At 54.5% G+C, this 17,973-nt stretch overlaps 1 protein-coding gene across 2 annotated transcripts in view; it reads left to right on the top strand.

The window, feature by feature from the left end:
* PCBP4 (poly(rC) binding protein 4) overlaps window positions 1–17,715 on the top strand; it is a gene marked incomplete at its 3' end in the record, with an annotated part of 33,857 nt that extends 16,142 nt beyond the window's left edge. The window contains 12 exon segments of one of the 2 annotated variants that reach the window (XM_034775952.1): window positions 3,379–3,547; window positions 5,243–5,266; window positions 5,596–5,628; window positions 7,944–8,060; window positions 8,529–8,660; window positions 9,864–9,992; window positions 10,661–10,735; window positions 11,131–11,175; window positions 12,053–12,128; window positions 12,818–12,870; window positions 14,198–14,367; window positions 15,779–17,715. In XM_034775952.1, coding sequence (XP_034631843.1) covers window positions 3,437–3,547; window positions 5,243–5,266; window positions 5,596–5,628; window positions 7,944–8,060; window positions 8,529–8,660; window positions 9,864–9,992; window positions 10,661–10,735; window positions 11,131–11,175; window positions 12,053–12,128; window positions 12,818–12,870; window positions 14,198–14,367; window positions 15,779–16,094 — 1,281 coding nt within the window. In that variant the 5' untranslated portion in view covers window positions 3,379–3,436. 2 annotated transcript variants of the gene reach the window in all.
* Between the last annotated feature and the right edge of the window lie 258 nt (window positions 17,716–17,973).

Here is a 17,973-nt window from a genome sequence, read left to right as displayed (position 1 = left end):
TGCAGAGAAAGATGCAGGGATCCACCTGGGAATGTTTGCTGCCTGGGTAGGGGATACGGCTGGAGGAGTCAGAATGAATGTCCCAGCTATACGAATAGGAGACGACAGGTATCAGTAGATTGGACAATCCAATGCTCCATCCCGTCTGGTGTCCTCACTCCACCAGAGGCTGATAGCTGATGCTTCAGAGGAAGGTGACCAGAATGCCATACTCCGTCTCTCCTCCTCAGTGATAGCATCTCTCCTGGCAGTCCCGATGTGCTAATCCACCCGCTGATTGTCCGTAGGGGTGGAAGGGGAATCCTGCCAGGCCCCTGCAACAGGCCATCAGCTTGTGCCCTTGAAGAGGAGGCTGGATTCCCCTTCTGTCCTTCCCTTCACCGTCATAGCTACTGCTATGCTGTGCAGAAGGTGAGCCAGCCCCTGCTTATCTGCAAAAGGGGCAACACTCCCACCCAGGACCCTGCGTGTTCTGGGGCCCAGGGTTCTGGTACATTGGTTCCCCAGTGCAGACAGAACTAAGCAGATCTAGAAAGAGACCCAGACCCAATCTCCCTGACTGATGCAGGCCCCATCGTCCATTTCGGCCACGCTCCACGCAGCACAGGAGGGAAGGGGAGAGGCAGAGAAGGCTTTAAGCCACCGTCCCAGATCCTTGGCCCAGTCCCTCATGCAAGTCAGAACAGCAGGAAGATTTCCTGGTTTTAAATTGATTGTCTCAGGGCTGCTCTAACTTACACTTGGCTGCAACAGCCCGTGCCACTCCTCTGCTCCTGGCTACATCCCCTATCCCCAGATCAGCTGCCTTTGCTGTCCCTTTATGCCCCCAGGACTGCACCAGGGGACAGCACTGAGGAAACAGATGGGGGGGGGGCGCGCAGAGAGTGAGGGGGCAGCATACAAACCAGATTTCAGAACAAACTTTGCAGCTGCCCAAGCCTTCCACCTCTGCGTAGTCTGAACTAAAACCCAGGTTCCAAACACTCCCAGCTGCGCCGCCCAGGACTCCCACTCATTTCCCCTAATGTGATACTGGCACAACTTCAGTCAGCAGCATCTCCTCAGGGCAGCCCCCTCAAACTCACCACCTTCCCCAGCTCACCAGTCTGCCTCCCCCTGGATTCATGCCAGCCCCTTTGCTCGGCTAACCCCTGGGGATCTGGTCTCTTCCACATCACTGAATGAGCGTAGTGCTGGGGAAGGCTCTGGACTGCCAGGCCTGGAGACCAAAGTCCTCTAGCCGCAGACCAGGTTCAGGACAGGCCTTGGCCACATGCTTGCCCTGCCCCTTCCTCAGCCCCCTGAGAAGGCCACTCCAGTGGGTGGAACGCACAGTCCAGGCCAATTGCTCAGCTTAATTTATTGAAAGCTCTAATAAGAACATTTCAGCACATCGCCGCACTGGCTTAATCAGGCATAATGCTGAAGTGAAGGAGACAGAGCAGGAACCTAATGCCCAATCCTGGGGTGCCGGGAGCCTGCTTCTGTCAGCGTTCGCTCTATGCCAGTCCCTGGTTTGGCTCCTGTGTTGCTCCAACCTCCCTTTGGTGAACACACATCCTTTATACCTTGTCTCATGACATCACCCAGGGGCAGATTATTAAACAACCTCAGCTCTAAACTGTCTAGTCTAGCCTAGCGTTTCATACATGCTAACCCACAAGCTTTTTAATGGATACATTTTTACTTCTCCTGCTAACACTCTTAATTGGTACCTCCTTAGTGATCTTTCTTCAGCCACTGCTACCCTCCTCCTTACACAGTCTAGGTGGCTTTTCGTTGTGTTCCATTGCTTCTTACAACCGTGGTCTTATTCTTACTTATTTGCTTCTTGGGCCCTTGGAGTTACTGGCTAGTTTTGGCCAGACAGTATCCATCTTCCCTAGTCTGTCTCACCGGGGAGATCTGCACCTGGCTCGTAAATCACACGTTTGTCTGGGTTGCTTTGCCCTGTTAGCTACACAGCCCAAGAATCCGCCATAGATTCGGCGCAGACCAACTTTCTGATTTTTACAGCCTTTACAATTGTTTTAGCAGTGTTTGAAAAGCCGTGTCAACAAGCCACCAGCAGAAAGCAGAAAAAGTCCCTCTGACATTTTCTTATAACACAACTAAATATACAACAGCTGCCTCTCTACTGTTCTTTAATATACATTAGCTAACACAGTTTGTTACACAGCTGTTTGCACCCGTCTGGGGTCAGAGCATCGGCTCGGCCCCATGTGTAACATGACGCTCCTCGCTGGCTCATCAAGCAGCAGGGATCAAACCTGAGACCAGCTGGTTTGAAATGCAGGAGCCTCTAAAAGATGCACCTGAGTTAGCTCCGACTGTTGAGGCCTCCTCAGCCTCTATCTGTGGCTCAGCCACCATAAGATGGAGACAGAGTGCCATGTAGAGTGGGTGTGGCCCATCGAACCCTTGGCCTCTCTGCCGAGTGGGCCCCATATTGCCAGCTGTACCCTTGGCCTCTCTGCTGAGTGGGCCCCATATTGCCAGCTGTACCCTTGGCCTCTCTGCTGAGTGGGCCCCATATTGCCAGCTGTACCCTTGGCTTCTCTGCTGAGTGGGCCCCATATTGCCAGCTGTACCCGTTGCTTTTGAAAGCTGGATGTTTGTTGCCTAGGATCGGGGCCAATGCCACCAGCTCAGCACACGCCAGCCACCGGATGGTAGCAACTGTTGGCCATCCCACTGCTGTGATGCAGGCTCTGTTCAGTATTCCAGTCCTGGTCATTATTATAAACCACTTACCCAGGGCCATCCCCTTGCACAGGTGCACAGAGAGTGAAGACAGGCTCTGCCATGAGCGATCTCAGATGTCCAGAGACAGGGCGACAACTCAGCAAAGGGAGGGTGTGGGAAATTCTTAGGGAGGAGGGGATCCCCATAGAAAGGATCCCTAAAAGAAGGTTAAGGGGGAAGGTTGGAGGAGGAGGTTGTGCCTTTAAGGGCTGAGTTTCCCAGGAAGGGTCTGAACAGGGCAATCACTGAACACTGCAGAGAGAAGGTGCTGGGCAGACAAGCAGAAGAGTCGCCTCAACCCCTCTGCCATCCTGGCTAGATCTTGCCAAATGCCCAGTGCCCTGGCTCAGTCACGCAGCCTCTAATGCTCAGGGTCGAAGGCGGGTTCAGTGCTAAGGGCAACCCAGCTGCCATATTTACGTGCATGCTCTGCCCATGCATCTATCTCATGGCTCTGCAGGGTGCTCTGGGAGAGCTGGGGTGAAGCCACAGCCTGCCCAGCCAGCCTGGGCTTTGCTGCAATACTGACCGTGAGCCTCCCGCACAGCAGGGTTACGACGGTACTGCGGGCAAGCGAGCGGCCAAGGTCCACGCAGGGGCTTGCTGTACCCATTGATGTTCCTCTCTCTGCAGATTTAGCTGCTTGGGTCCCTACTAGACCCTGGGTGCTGGTTTGCCCAGAAGCCGGTTCATGCATTCCTATACCATGGCGTCGCCAGACAGGATGAGTGGCTCAGATACCGGCCTGGAGGAGCCAGAGCTCAACATTACTCTCACCCTCCGGATGCTCATGCACGGGAAGGTAAGTGTGCCCCTCTGGCTGGGATTCCCTCCGGGCTCTCCTGGGAAAGCAACATTAGGAGTTCTACCCTGGGGCAAAGGGCTCCTTCAGGCTGGGATCTCTGGGGTTGGCCCAGAGGAGCAGCATGGGCGATTGGGGTCTGCACTGGGCTCAGACAGACAGCTGGTGTTGAATTTGCAGGGCTCACATTTCATTTTGCTTTCCCAAAACTAATCCCATTTAACAACAATCAAAGCCTGACCCTGGGCCGTCTGTGCTCCAGCAGAGGTCCATTTTAGAGCAGAACCATGAAACATTCATTGGAATGTCAGTCCGAGATCATGTTTTGTAGCAAAATTGTAGAAACGTCAAGTTTCAGTTCAAGAAAGGATTCATTTTATCAGGCTTTGGAAAAAAGCAAAACTCAAGGCAGGGCGGTTGCCCAGGGAAAGAAGCGAGGATTTGCTGGGAACTTTTGAGAGGGGAAATTACTATTTTTGCACATGGCTGTGTAACATGAAGCCATTACAAGTGCACCAAAATCTAGGCTTCAACCACCATCTACCTACCTAAATGATGCAGACGGACAGAGAGCTAGATACTTAAATTCAGCTAGGGTTTTTTTTTTTTAAATTTAAGTTCAAGGGACATTGTCAACTTGTTTTTTTAGATTCCTTTTTTAAAAAGTTAATGTTTTCAATAGCAGGTCTTGAATTTTCTGTTTTCAATCCATTTTTAAAACACATGAGAGTTTTCTGTTCCCCTGCTGATCCTTGTATAGATCTTCTGAGAGAACCACAAAATCCACCCTTCCTTCCTTTGCCCTTCCACCCAGGACACATCCTCTTAGGGACTGGTGTAGCACGGGCCTCTGAACTCGCCCAGAGAACTGCATGCGATTGAGATCATTGTGCTAGGGTAGGAGTTCTCACATTTTTTGGTGGCCACAGAGTTCAGCCACCAACTCTTGCTGGTGGTCCCACTGATACTTTTTCCTAAAATACTTCATTAACTTTAGGAAAAACATAAATATGCACACTTACATGTCCAAATCATTATCATTTATTTATGTAGGGTTTTTTATTATTATTTTTTTTTGGTAGTCTTAATAGTAAAAATAGTACTGTAAAAAGTGATATTTGTATGTTGGTTAATATCACTTAGTTTTCATAGAACACTTAGTAGCTAGCTGGGAGGCTGTGATAAGTGATATTAACAAACATACAAGTATGGCTTATCACAGCCTCCCAGCTAGCTACTAAGTCTGCTGGGAAAAGTGATACTTGCATTTGTCAATATCACTTTTCTCAGCAAGCCATCACTGCCCAGGAGGCTGTGGTGGCCACATGAAAGCCCCTGGTGGCCGCATTTGAGAAACGCTGTAGGGCCTGGGACAAAGCCCAGGTGAGCATCATCCCAGCAGCCAAATAGTCCGCAGTCAAAGTGTCAGCAAACGCATGCTGGGAACCAGCTGAAAACAAGAGACAGGCATTTTGCCCTGGTGCTAACGTCTGTCCCAGCGACCTTCGGGTTTGCTTGCAGCAATGCCTGCCAATGGCAATGAGAGTCCAAGGTGTCCCTCCACCTGCAGTTCCAGAACAAGCCATGCTGCCGCTCCGGGGCACACCTACTCCCTAGGGTGGATCGGGCGGGTCCCCCGTGTGCTCAGGAATCTCCTCCTAACTGGGCTGCTCTTCTCTCTTTGTGTTTCCGCAGGAGGTTGGCAGCATCATCGGCAAGGTAAGAGCAGGGCCGGCTCCAGGGTTTTGGCCGCCCCAAGCAGCCAAACAAACAAACAAACAAAAAAGCCGCGATCGCGATCTGCAGCGGCAATTCGGCGGGAGGTCCTTCGCTCTAAGCAGGAGTGAGGAACCGTCCACCGAATTGCCGCCGAACAGCTGGACGTGCCGCCCCTCTCCAAAGTGGCCGCCCCAAGCATCTGCTTGGTAAGCTGGTGCCTGGAGCTGGCCCTGGGTAAGAGGCAGATGTTCCCCACAGCCGGGGCGTTTCTTCGGGGTCTCGTGGAAGCTGTGGGAATCTAACCACCCTCCCTGTTCTTATTCCCACAGAAAGGCGAGACCGTTAAGAGGATACGGGAACAAGTAAGTGGTGGGGGATCTCTCGCACTCCTGGGATCTCTCACGGGGCCAGGCTACGTCCTGTGCAACTGACCAAAGCTGGCTCTGGCTCATGAATACGCTTCAAACCTCCCTCCTCCTCCTCTTATAACCCCCACCCCACATCAGCCCTGAGGCCCAAATACCTGGCAAGCCCTATGGTGCCTATGCCCAGGCTTAATCAACTACAGAAGTGGCTAGAAGATGCCTTCCCCTCCACATACACACAACACACACTCCCAGAAGTGAGCCTGCTGCCTAGCACAAGAGCACTCAGCCCCAGGCGACTCAGGGAAAGCGAGGGGGCGGAGCCTCAAATATATAGTTAAGGATGATACCACCAGGTGGTGCCGTTATAGATAGCCTTTCAGGTTCTCTTCCTTAGCTCGCGAGCAAGTTTTGACTCTTAGGGAGACGGGCTGGTTTTGAAAGGTTGTGTGCAGAGGCAGCTTTGGGAGTGAGGACACTGCATGAATGGCAGATGAGTATGTGCTCTGCCTTGGGCTCTGACTGGAGTCAATTCTCAAGGCAGCGTTGCTCCCTGGAACCTGGCACTGGTGTTGGGATAAAATTATTGGAAGCAGAGATTTACCTGCATGCTGTTTGACCATCCCATTTCAGGACTGGTGTAAATAAAGCAAGTTACACTTAGAGTATACCCAGACTCCATATCACTGAATTCTCCACTAGAAGCTGACCTGCAAGGCCCCAGATTTCTGCTACTGCTCAGTAGCACAAGGGCGTCACTGATGTCAGAACAGGACACTGGTGTCAGATGAAGGGGCAAGAATATATTGCACCTTGACAAGTTAGGGAAATAAAAATAAAGGAACTAAGAGGAAAGAGCAAATAGTCACAGTCTTAGCAATAAATAACAAGAAATGTATGAAATACATCAGAAGCAGGAAGCCTGCAAAAAAACCCTCAGTGGGTTGCTGGACCACCACAGGCAAAGGGAGCAATTAAGGATGATGAGAAGATTGCAGAGAAACCAAATGATTTCTTTGCATCAGTCTTCATCACAAATGATGCTGAGGAAATACCTTCCATGGGCCTACTCGTTTCTGGTGAGAAAGGTAAGGTACTATCAGTGACTGAGGTGTCTAAAGAATTGATGCTGGAACAGATGGATACATCAAAGAGCAGCAAGTCACCTTGCCCAGATGGTAGATACCCAAGAGTTCTGATGGGATTTAAGAATGAAGTTGCTGAGCAGCTAGCAAATATATGCAAGTTTTCATTAAAATCTATTATACCAGAGGTACAGCTGGAGTTCTGGGAATCAGAGCAGGGAGCTTTGCTTTGGTACCAGGTAAATTGGCTGAAATGTGAAACAGAAATATAATTTAAAGCACCTCCATGATCATGCTATGCTGAATGTAACCAAAGACACCTCTTTAATCTACTGGTATTGTTTGAGCAGGTCATATGAATAAAAGAGAACTGGTTGATATAGTTTATTTGGACTTTCAAATGGCCTTTGACCAAGGTCTTCACAAGAGGCTATTAAGGAAACAAACAGGGGTTTGTGTGAGAGATAAAATATTGTCATGGATCAGAACTTGACAGAGAGAACAGAGTAAGAATAATCAGCCAACATTCATCTTGGCAAGACATTAACAGCAGGGGGCCCCATGGTTCTTAACTAGGATCTGTGTTGATTATTATATTTATCAATGATCTGGAAAGGGGGGGGGTGAGCAAAGTTTGCAGATGACACCAAATTATTTAGATTACGGCTGGAAAAGACTGAGGAACTTGAGACCTAACCACACAAGGGAAACAAGGCAACATGATTGCCAATACTCAACAATTAATGGATATTTCAGATTAATCCCTCCAATTTACATTACTTTGCATTTGCAGTGAAATTATGATGAATTAATTATTATTATTATTATTGTGGCAATGCCTAGGAGCTCCAGCACCCAGGTAGTGCCTCATGGATGGGGACCTCATTGTGCCAGGCGCTGTACAAACACAGATCAAAAAGATGCTTCCAGTCCAAACATGTGGAAAGCTTCTAAATAAACTGTAAGGAAAAAGACCTGGATGGCTCAGTGAAAACATCCACTCAATGTGCAACAGGGGTGCCTAAGGAACGGGCTGGCGGATAATAGGGAAATTATTGTACAACTCAAAGGAAAGCCCTTAACTAGAACACGGTGTTCAATCTGTGTCACCCCATCTCAACCAGGATGCAGCAGAAATAGAGGGCTGGCAGAGACGGAAATGATTAGAGACTTGGCCAGATAACCCTATGAAGAGTTCTCACCCTGCTGTCTGGTTTGCTTTCTCAGAGCAGCGCCCGGATCACCATCTCTGAGGGATCTTGTCCCGAGCGGATCACCACCATCACAGGATCTACGGATGCTGTCTTCAGAGCCGTCTCCATGATCGCCTTCAAACTGGAGGAGGTATAGTACCTGCCCGACGCCACGCTGTATTCACCCTGCACCACATCAGCCCACTGAGAATGAAGGGCCAAGAAGGGGGGTGATTTGGAGGGCCCCCCAGAGGTACAACAGAACACGCAAGCCCTTTTAAACTGAAATCCATGGCTCCTCCTCAACCCTGAGCATCTCTGCTCTCCAGAGGGGTCAGATTCTGGTCCCTTGGGGATCTGTTACTTAGGCTGATTGTATGGGGAATTGATCTTTACAGAGCCAGCCATTCGCCTGGGCTTGTATTTACACAGATCCAACCTGAACACTGAAGATAGTCCCTGAGGAGCAGTAGGACCTCATTGCTATGGGAGGGGGAACAGGGACACCCTCGCTCTGCGCTGACCCTGAACAGACTCCACTGAGAGCACCATGCTGTGGCCTTTGGCTCCAGGATGGTGATATTCATTCTATTCCAATGCTGTACCTCTCTCATTTCAGGACCTGGAGACAGGAGCCACCAACGGAGGAGCTGTGTCCAAACCGCCGGTGACACTGCGGCTGGTCATCCCGGCCAGCCAGTGCGGTTCTCTCATTGGCAAAGCTGGCGCCAAAATCAAGGAGATCCGTGAGGTAAGGGCTGGGGGCACTTTGCAAAACCTGTTTGCTTCTCCCCAGTGAGGCTGTTTGTTTACTTTCTGCACATCTCTTCCCTGGAGGGATGGAACCAGACTGGTGAGTTTCGCTTCCTGTTTCTCATGCCAGTGTGTCCAGCTGCTGTGTTTGGGTTCCTAGTTCAGTACACAACAGAGTCTGTGAAATGATCCCCGAGCCCCTTCCTTTAAAGAGAGCCTGAATGTCTGTCCTAGACATGCTGTGTAACCCCCGGGGCAGTTTGGGTGATAGCTCCCGCCTGCTGTGACCAAGCCACAGAGGATGTGAGTTTGTTCCAGGCCCAGCTAGGGAATTGGGGCTCTACCACTCACTGTAGTCACTCACGCTTTTAGGGTACATCCACACTGGCGCTGGAGGTTTCAGACCGGATCCTATTCAGGGTAGCTAGTCCCTTGCTCGCACGGGCGAGCCTGCTCAAGCCAGCAATTGCCCCTCCAGCTCCCTTGTAGACTTACCCTCAGCTCTTGATTCAATTCCCAGCTGTCACGCTAGCTCTTGGCTCTTTAAAAATCTGAAGCAGACCCATTTGTGGGGAAGCCCCATGAAATCTCCAGTCCTTGGACTGAGGTAGATGCGCCTGTGATGCATCACAGGACAGGGGCAGGGAAAGCACTGTCCCTGATGGGGGTGCTGCTGCGGGAGACAGCATTACCCTGTAGGGTGACCACACAGCAAATGTGAAAAATCGGGATGGGGGGGGGGGGGGTAATAGGAACCTATATAAGAAAAAGACCCCAAAATTGGGATTGTCCCTATAAAATTAGGACATCTGGTCACCCTATTACCCTGCCACCGCCTCAGCCCCAAACAAACCCTCTTGCTAAGCACCCTGGTTGAGCTGATAGAGCCAGCGGGGTGTTGCTGGTCAGTTGGGGCGAGCATGGGAATGCCCCAGCAGTGGAGGAGGGGCAGGTTATGCCAGTGCAAGGAGGTTGGAGGCAGCAAACTCAGCGGTGAGATGCCTTCGGTGGCCATGCAAAAGGTGTAGCCCGCACTGGCCATGTGGCTGCCTTCCTGATTCCAGTGCGTGGGTGTGCAGAGTGCGGGGAGCCCTCCACCCAAGCGGTACCAGCATTAGCTGCCCGTCCCACGTTGTTCCAGGGAACGTGGGCAGCCGCTTAGCGCGCGCAGCCATTGCCAAGGGGGCATCTCTCCTTGCAGACCACGGGAGCACAGGTCCAGGTGGCAGGAGACCTGCTGCCCAATTCCACGGAGCGGGCGGTCACGGTCTCGGGCGTGCCAGACGCCATCATCCAATGTGTGCGGCAGATCTGCGCAGTCATCCTGGAGGTACCCGCGGTGGGCTCGGGGGGGACTAGACACACGGAATTGGCCCTGTGCCCCTATCTATGCTGGAGAGTGGAAGGCAGGCTTCAGGGGGCTGGTTTCCTGGCAGTCTCCTTCCCTGTGCTTCGGGGCTGGAGCCGTTGCTGTGTTTGCCCTCTGGGAGGATGTTGTGGTAGTTGCTGTGCAATATCTTCACTTTGCCACCTCCCAGCAATGCCACCCCCCACTGCACCCATGTCTATAGTCTGCCAGGGCAAGGCTGGGTCAGAGCCAAGACGTTCTGGGGTGGTTTTAATGTCCTGCCAGTCGAGGCTGGGGGAGATGCGACAGCCCAGCCCCCGCTGGAACTGTCCCTTGAAAGGCTGGTCCCCCTGCTTTGTAGCCTCTCTCTCCCCAGTTACCATCCTGATGCCATGAGACGATGTGGCCCTAGCAGCCACTGAACACAAGGCTGTGGGCACACACCACACTGCACCAACGCACAAGCCAGCCAGCCTCTCGCCTTCCACCGACTTCAGTGCCACTGGCCGTTTCCCAGCCCAAGGGCAGGGCCCCCGCAGCGGGCCTGGCTACGGCATGTAGCCAGCTGCCTGGCTGGGCATAGGGTCGGGAAAGGGAGTTGGTCTCCCTGGAAGAATGTGTTGATTTCTCCTCTGCTTTCCCCTCCTCAGTCACCACCAAAAGGGGCCACCATTCCCTACCATCCCTCCCTCTCCCTGGGGACAGCTTTCCTCTCGGCCAGCCAGGTAAGGGGGCAGCTGGAAGGGAGGGTGGGAGGAACTTCCCAAGCAAAAACACCCGGGATTCCCTCAGCTCTGCACCAAGGAGATCCCCCCCATACCCAGGCAACCCCCTTCCTCTCTTCCTGTTTATTATTAAGGAGGCAACACGTTACCTGATGCTCTGCCCTTCTCAGACATCTCTCCTTGTGAGCCCTCTGCAGCATTAGTTACCAGGGGGCTCCTGATCTCACCAGCCTTTAAATGGGGCTGGGGCTGGCTAGCAAGGAACACCCCAGTTTGGGGGCTGGAGGAGGGGGAATGTTCTCATACCACACTGTTAGCGGCCACAGAACAACCACTGGTGCTCCCATCCTGGCCAGCTGCCTCGCTGATGTTCCTCCACTTTCCTTCGTCCCCAGGGCTTTTCCATGCAGGGCCAGTACAGCGGGGGGCCTCAAGCCGAGGTGAGTCCGGCTTTGCCTCCTCGGCACGGCGGGGCTCAATCTCAGTTCCGCAGTGCCAGGAGATCCCAAGGGACCCGTCTCCTCCCATATGCCCTTGAACTGAGCTGCAGCATTGTCCTATTGCACGGCAGGAGAGCAGGTGGCAAGAGCCAGCCTTTGCAATGCCCTGCTGAACGTGGATGCACCACACCCTTGTCAGGGAGGAAATAGAACCTGGGAGATGCAAGCCCCCCCACCCCGCCCCTGGCCATCAGTGCACCAAATCCAGCCCTGGTGTGCTGGTCCCAGGGGCAAGTTTGGCCCTTTGTGTGTCCCTCCATCTCTCCCATCTCCCTTGTCTTCCCTGCACAGCTCTCTCATCTCTGGGGCATGTTTCCATGTCAAATCTCCATGCCTGGCCCTCCCCCATCACTTCCTTCCCCAGGTCAGGTCCACGCAGCAGACATAGCATGGGAGCCGCTCGCTCCCAGAGCCACCCTGCAGGGCGACGTCCGTGTCCTCCTCTCCCTGCAACCAACTCCACCTGCCACGAGCCAGGGGCCTACTGCTTCTGCTGCCAGCTGTACTAGGCCCGTCCACCACTGGGCGCACGTCTCCGTAGGCCTGCAGCTCAGGGCCAGCCCGCATAGGCATGGCAGAGCTGGCCGGTGGAACCTCGTGCAGCTCTGAACACGAGGTGGGCTATGGCCATGGTCACACAGGGCTGGTGGCTGCTGTTACTATGAAAAGCCCCTGTCCCGGAGGGGGGGTTCTGCTGTCCCACCCACCCATTGTGGTTCCAACCGGCTGGCAGCCAAAGGGCTGGATGGTGGGTGACCCGACTACTCTTTAGACGTAGCTCTTGCATTTATTTCCCTAATTTCTTCCCTGGGAGCAGGTGACGAAATTGCAGCAACTCTCTGGGCATCCCGTTGCCTTCACCTCTCTGGGCCAGGCACCATCCCTGGTCCCAGGTAAGAAAACCAGCCCCACCCCACCCTGCCGCCCCAGCAGGTGATCTGCTCATGGAGGTCACGCACATCATCAAAATCCTCTGTGGGCGAGCAGGGGCATCCGCTCTGCCCACCCCTGGGGGTGGCATTGATGAACACGGGCTATGCCAGGCCCAGGCAAGGAGAGGGGCCCAATTCTACAGAACCAAATAGACGTCATGAAACAAAGTCTGTTTGTCAAAGCCCCAGACCTGCAGTGGCTCAACAACTCCCAGCAGGGGGAGATCTGGGACCGTGTCTCCGGAGGATGGCGGGGGTTGGGTGTGCTGGGAGAGGGTCCATGGCTGCTGCCCTCATCTGACCACAGCTTGCTGCTCCCAAGACAGCTGGAGGGAAGAGGGGGCCAGCCAGCAGCCCAGAGCCCTGCGGGGAAACCCTCCAACTCCACTAGACTCTCCCTAACCCCCCCAATCCCTGGTGCTGGGGTGGCCGGCACCCTCCGGGCAGGATGCAGCAGAGAGGGGTGTCTGGGATGTTTGGCCAGTCCCCTCCCCACCCCCCAGCTGGGTATGGACAAGCCCCAGGAAAAGATATCCCCTGTGCCCAGAGCCCAGTGGCTTTTAACAGGAGCAGAGCACGGAAGGGAGGGAGGCAGAGGAATCACTAGCAGAGCCCCAGCAATGCTGCCTTTTCTCTCCCTCTCTGGCCAGGCCTGGACGCCAGCCCCCAGAGCAGCTCGCAGGAGTTCCTGGTGCCCAATGACGTAAGTTGCCGTTGCTCTCCTGTGAGAGCCTCCTCCCATTCCCACCAGTGCAATGCCTGCCCTGGAGCCTCAGCAGGGAGCCTTTACTGCCAGAGGGGGCAAAGCACAGAGGGGAATGGCCCCAACCCACCCCAGCTCCCAAAAATCCCTCTCCCCGAACATCAGGAGCATGGGGATCAGACTCTGCTGCTGGACCCTGGCATTGGAGTGGGGCAGAGGCAAATCCCGGATCCAGCTTCCCCCTGCTCCGTGCAGCAGAGATACCTGGATCGAGGCAGGGACTCCGTGAGGCAGGGACCATGGCAAAGCCTCAGCGTTGCCTTACCCTTGTGATCAAATCTCAACTTAAAGAGCCAGTGTCCCAGCTTTGGACACCAGGGCCTCCCCACCCCATCCCACCCCACCCATCTAGTCAGGCTTCAGCCCTCACTACAGAGGCCCCGCCGCCTGGCACAAAGGTGCAGCAGCAGCAGCAAAAGGGCTACCCACCCCCTGAACCCCCTCCCCATTGGCCGGCCTAGCCTTAGTTGTGCCCACGGTCCTGTTCTTCGGGAGCGCAGCCCAGAGAGCAGAGCTGGGGCTGGGGGGAACGTCACCAGCAGAGAGGAATGCGCCAGAGCTACCCACACCCACCCTCGCGGCCTCATTCCAGGCACCGGTGCCCCAGGGCTGCTCTCCAGCTGTCAGCGCAGGCTGCCAAGCACAGAGCTGCCTCTGTTACAGCTGGCAGGAAGCGGGACGGGAGGGCAGTGTTGACCTTTCTGCACTCCACCCCCTAAAGTCATCACACCCCAGCCACTGCCTCGGGCCTTTTAAAAAGACACAAAGTGCAGCATCAAAGACTTGCTGCTGACCCACGCTGGTGAGAACATGGAACTACACCCAAGGGGGCAGCGCAGAGTGGACGTGGGGGATGGGAGCCATGCAGAACGTTAAGGCTGGGCAGTCAAGGGGCAACCTATTCCACGATCAGGGGCATTGGGGCCTAGCTGCTGGGGGAGCAGCATCCAGTGCTCAGTGCTAGGTTCTGGGTTTGGGGGAGACCCTACCACCTCCTATCATTAGGCCTACCCCTGTGGGGCCTCACTGGGCACTGCCCTGCGATGGGGAGGGGCAGGCACAGCTGCTGGGCAGGTGGAAGTGGGTGGGGTGCTAAGAAAGCAACTCCCCCTACTCCTGAAACACTCCAAACAACATGGCCGAGCAGAGCAGCCCCTGTGTCATGCTATCGAAGGGCACTCCAGCGCCTTCTCCTGGTGCCACTCTGCCCAGCACTGCTGCTTCCACCTCAGCCCCCCCAAATTAACCCCTCTCTGCTCCTCCCCAGCTGATTGGCTGCATCATTGGCCGCCAGGGCAGCAAGATCAGCGAGATCCGGCAGATGTCTGGAGCGCACATCAAAATCGGGAACCAGAGCGAGGGCTCCAGCGAGCGCCATGTGACCATCACGGGGACCCCAGTCAGTATCACTCTTGCCCAGTACCTCATCACAGCCTGGTAAGGACCAGCACCCCCACTGAGGGGGCCAGAGGAAGGAGCAGCCCAGACCCTGGTCTGCAGGGCAGCAGAAGCAAATTTCTGTGTCACTCCTTCTTGAGCTGGGATCTCAGTGAGACTGGGGGGCGGGGAGTGGCCACCTCTTCCACAATCTATGCAGTGTCCCAACGCTCTGCCTGCTTATACAATGGGCGACTGTCAGTCAGACTGGCAAGGGTGTTTGTCACATGCACAAAGACTGGAGTGTCAAAGACCAACGCACCCTGAGCCTTAGGGCCCAACAGTTCTTTCGTCCCAACCTTTCTCCAGCCCGTCTTAGAGCGGGATGAAAATGGGTTCCCCCCCCCCACACACACACACACAGACTCAAATGTGCAGCGGTGTCTCAAGGGAGCTGTAGTTCACATGCCTCATGCTCCCGTTCGCCTCTCTAGGCCAGGCTCCCTGGCCAGACTGCATCTCCCATGATGCACCACAGCCTGCCCGGTAGGTATTTTGATGGAAATTTTCTGACCAGCCCCAGTTCTTGCCGCCTTTCAGAAGGGATGTGAAACTGAGCCCTGATGCTTGGAAGATCCCACATCTGGCTAAATCACAACATGGGCATTCCCTTCTGCCTCCCAAACACCTCCCCTGCAGAGCCAGCTGCAGAAACTGCTCTGCACTCCGACTCCTAGGCACAGACTGCTGCATAGCACTGCTTGTGCAGCGGCTGCCTTTCAGGGAAGGCGAGGGATCCCTCTAGACCTGCTTGGATCAGGTATAAACACTGGTGCTCTGTCTACGCTTACACGCCCCGCGTCTGCACTGGTGAGAGATCTCACAAAAAGCCTCTGGTGCAGATACAGCCCTGTAATGCAAACTGCGCTGGGAGCCTTCAGGACAGAAGGGCCTATGGCTTCATCTCCACACAAGCTTGCACTGGTTTCATTAAACCGGTTTAGTTAAGCTTGTGCAAACCCTTCTGTGGATGCTCTTAGTTTGGCTTAAAAGCAGTTTATTTTGGTTTAGTTTAAATCAGTTCCTAATCAGCTTAAATTAAACTGCATTAAGAGCATCTGCACAAATTTTGGCACTGGTTTAACTAACTCGGTTTAAAATCCCTAAGTCAATCTGGCAAACTCCACATGTAGCTATGTGTGTGTGTGTAACCCACCATTACATGGCATGGTTCTCTGTCGCTCTCTAGTGGCTAACCGGTGTATAGGGGTTTATGAGTCAGCTATGGCCTCTGAACGATCAGGGACCTGGTTTTTCGGGTTGGCAGAAGCCCATTCGTTTAGCCAGAGGTGAAGGGTTCAATCCCCACTGCAGCGGGTTGGTGTTACATGCATGAGGGTATTACCCCACCCTGCTTTCTAGCCCCACTCTGTGTGCATCTCACTGCCTCTCTCCCTCCTTGTTCCTCCAGTTTAGAGACAGCCAAATCTACCTCCCAGACGTCCCCCATCTCCAGCCCCGTTGACCTCAGCATGACCTTCTCCCAGTCCCTCAATCCATCGCCGGGCCCCACGCTGACAGCGGTAGCCGCGCCCCCTCCCACCTTGCTGGGTGGCCCTTATGCCATCTCCCTGTCCAACTTCTTCGGCCTCAAGCCCGTCCCCTTCCTGACGCTGCCCCCTTCCTCGGCCACGGGGCACAACGGCAGCCTCGCCACCTACACGACCAAGATCTCCACAGCCAACGGCGCCAAGAAAGCAGAACGGCAGAAGTTCTCCCCGTACTGAGGCTGATGGGTGGGAGGGTGGCAGGCCAGAGAGGAAGGGGGAGACCACAGGATACCATCCCCCCCCCCCCCAGTTTGTGGGACACCAACAGCGCCACTCCAAGGCAGGCACCTGAGCCAGCGTCACCCCATGCTGGGGCATCCCGAGCTATATGCGGGGGTGGACAGAGAGGTAGAGAACGTGGAGGAGGGGGAGGGCAGCCTGGAGCCCTGCCGTCCCTGGTGCGTCCCCTCTGGATGATGGGGGCTGTCTCAGCCTTGCACCCCCCCTCGCTCCCCCACTTCTCCACTCCTGGAGGGGCTGGCTCTGCCCCCGTTAGCTTTAGTGCTGTAACTTTTAGGGGAAGTTCCCATCCCCCCCAGCCCTTGGAGTTGGAGGGCACCCTCACCTGACAGCGTAGTGCTGGCCGCGCTCACCCCAGGTGGGCGGGCAGGTGACAGGGCGAGGCTAGAGGCCAGTTTGAGCGTAGCTCGAGGCCCATGCCATGCTGCCGCCGGATGGCTGGGGGCTGCTGGAAAGGACAGAACTGGAATCGGTCACACTCTGCCCAGGAGTCGGCACTTTTATGATCTCCAAGTACGTAGACTTGTACCAAGCTGGAAACTCAGCCCCGAGGCCTGGCCTCCCCTCCACACACAGAGCCCTGCTGGGAACCAAGCAATGGGCTGGGTCAGGTTTGGAGGGCTACCCTCCAGCAGAAAGGTGCCTGGCCTGAAGAGAATTCAAGGCAAATGCTCAGAATATCACACAGCCTGTCCCTCTTCTCTGCCGGGACAGGGGAGACACCCCCCTCCACACACACACACAGGTTCTTGTGACTCTGGGAAGGGGCATGGTCGGGTATATATTGGGCTAGCCTTGTGGCTTATTTGCTGCTACAGTAACTACAGCTCTGGGAAACTGATGGTGACTAATCAGGAACGCTCCTGGCCTATCCCTGGGGCAGAACTCCAGCTCTGGCAGCTAATGCATGGGCTCATTTGTTCCAAGGACTCATTGGCTGTTGGAGTCAGTCGTGATTGGATGGAGATACCAGTCAAAGCTTCCTATGTTTTGCCCCTTCCCCCAGTGGTTCCATGGAGTAACTCCTGGCTCTGCTTTCTCCTTGGAGGAAGCTCCCAGGTTCTGCCCTCCCAAGGGTCCATTACTAGGGCTCTTACCCAGACTGCACAAAACCACGAGATGGATGGATGGAGACACCCACAGTCTCCTCCTTGATGGGAAGTTACACCCTTGGAAGTGCATCCAGTGCCTCCCTCATGGGTGGAGCCTGGGGTTGGGAGAGGGAAACCAGACTAACAGTCCTAAATAAAGTCCCTCCCCTCCCCCAGTTATCCTAATAGATCAAACCAGGGGAGAGAGAGAGAGAGAGCCAGGCCTTCCTCGCTCAAACGCTTTCCTGCTTGGGGGATCAGAGGAGGCAGGGCTGGGCTGTTTCATTCTTAGAAGTACTCCATGGTGGAGCAGGTGCATCATGAAGCATCCAGCCGGGCTGCGTGCATTGAACCAGCAGAGAGACTGGTGACTCCAAACAAGCGATTACAGGGTGCTAACAAACTGGCTGAGTCTGGAGTGGGAGCATAGGGTCAAGTAACTGCACAGTGAGACTGTTCCTTAGCAACGGCACTGAACATGTGCTGTCCTGGGTGTCTGAGACCCTGGTTCCCACTTTAGAAACACCATGATCCAAACAGCCTGTAGTCCCCACTGCCAAATCCTGGTGATCAAAAGCAGAGAGCAAAGGAGTCTAGGGGCCTGATCCCAGCCAGGATACATTAGTATCCCTCCACTGAAGTCAAACACCCACAGAGGATCTGGCCTGGCATCTCCTGAAGTTCTGCCTCCACCAGGGCCGGCTCCAGGCACCAGCCTAGCAAGC

Source organism: Trachemys scripta, chromosome 7 (genome assembly GCF_013100865.1).
Source record: "Trachemys scripta elegans isolate TJP31775 chromosome 7, CAS_Tse_1.0, whole genome shotgun sequence".
NCBI lineage: Eukaryota > Metazoa > Chordata > Testudines > Emydidae > Trachemys > Trachemys scripta.
The sequence above is the reverse complement of the archived record's forward strand: the minus strand, read 5'-3'. Positions and strand labels throughout refer to the sequence as shown.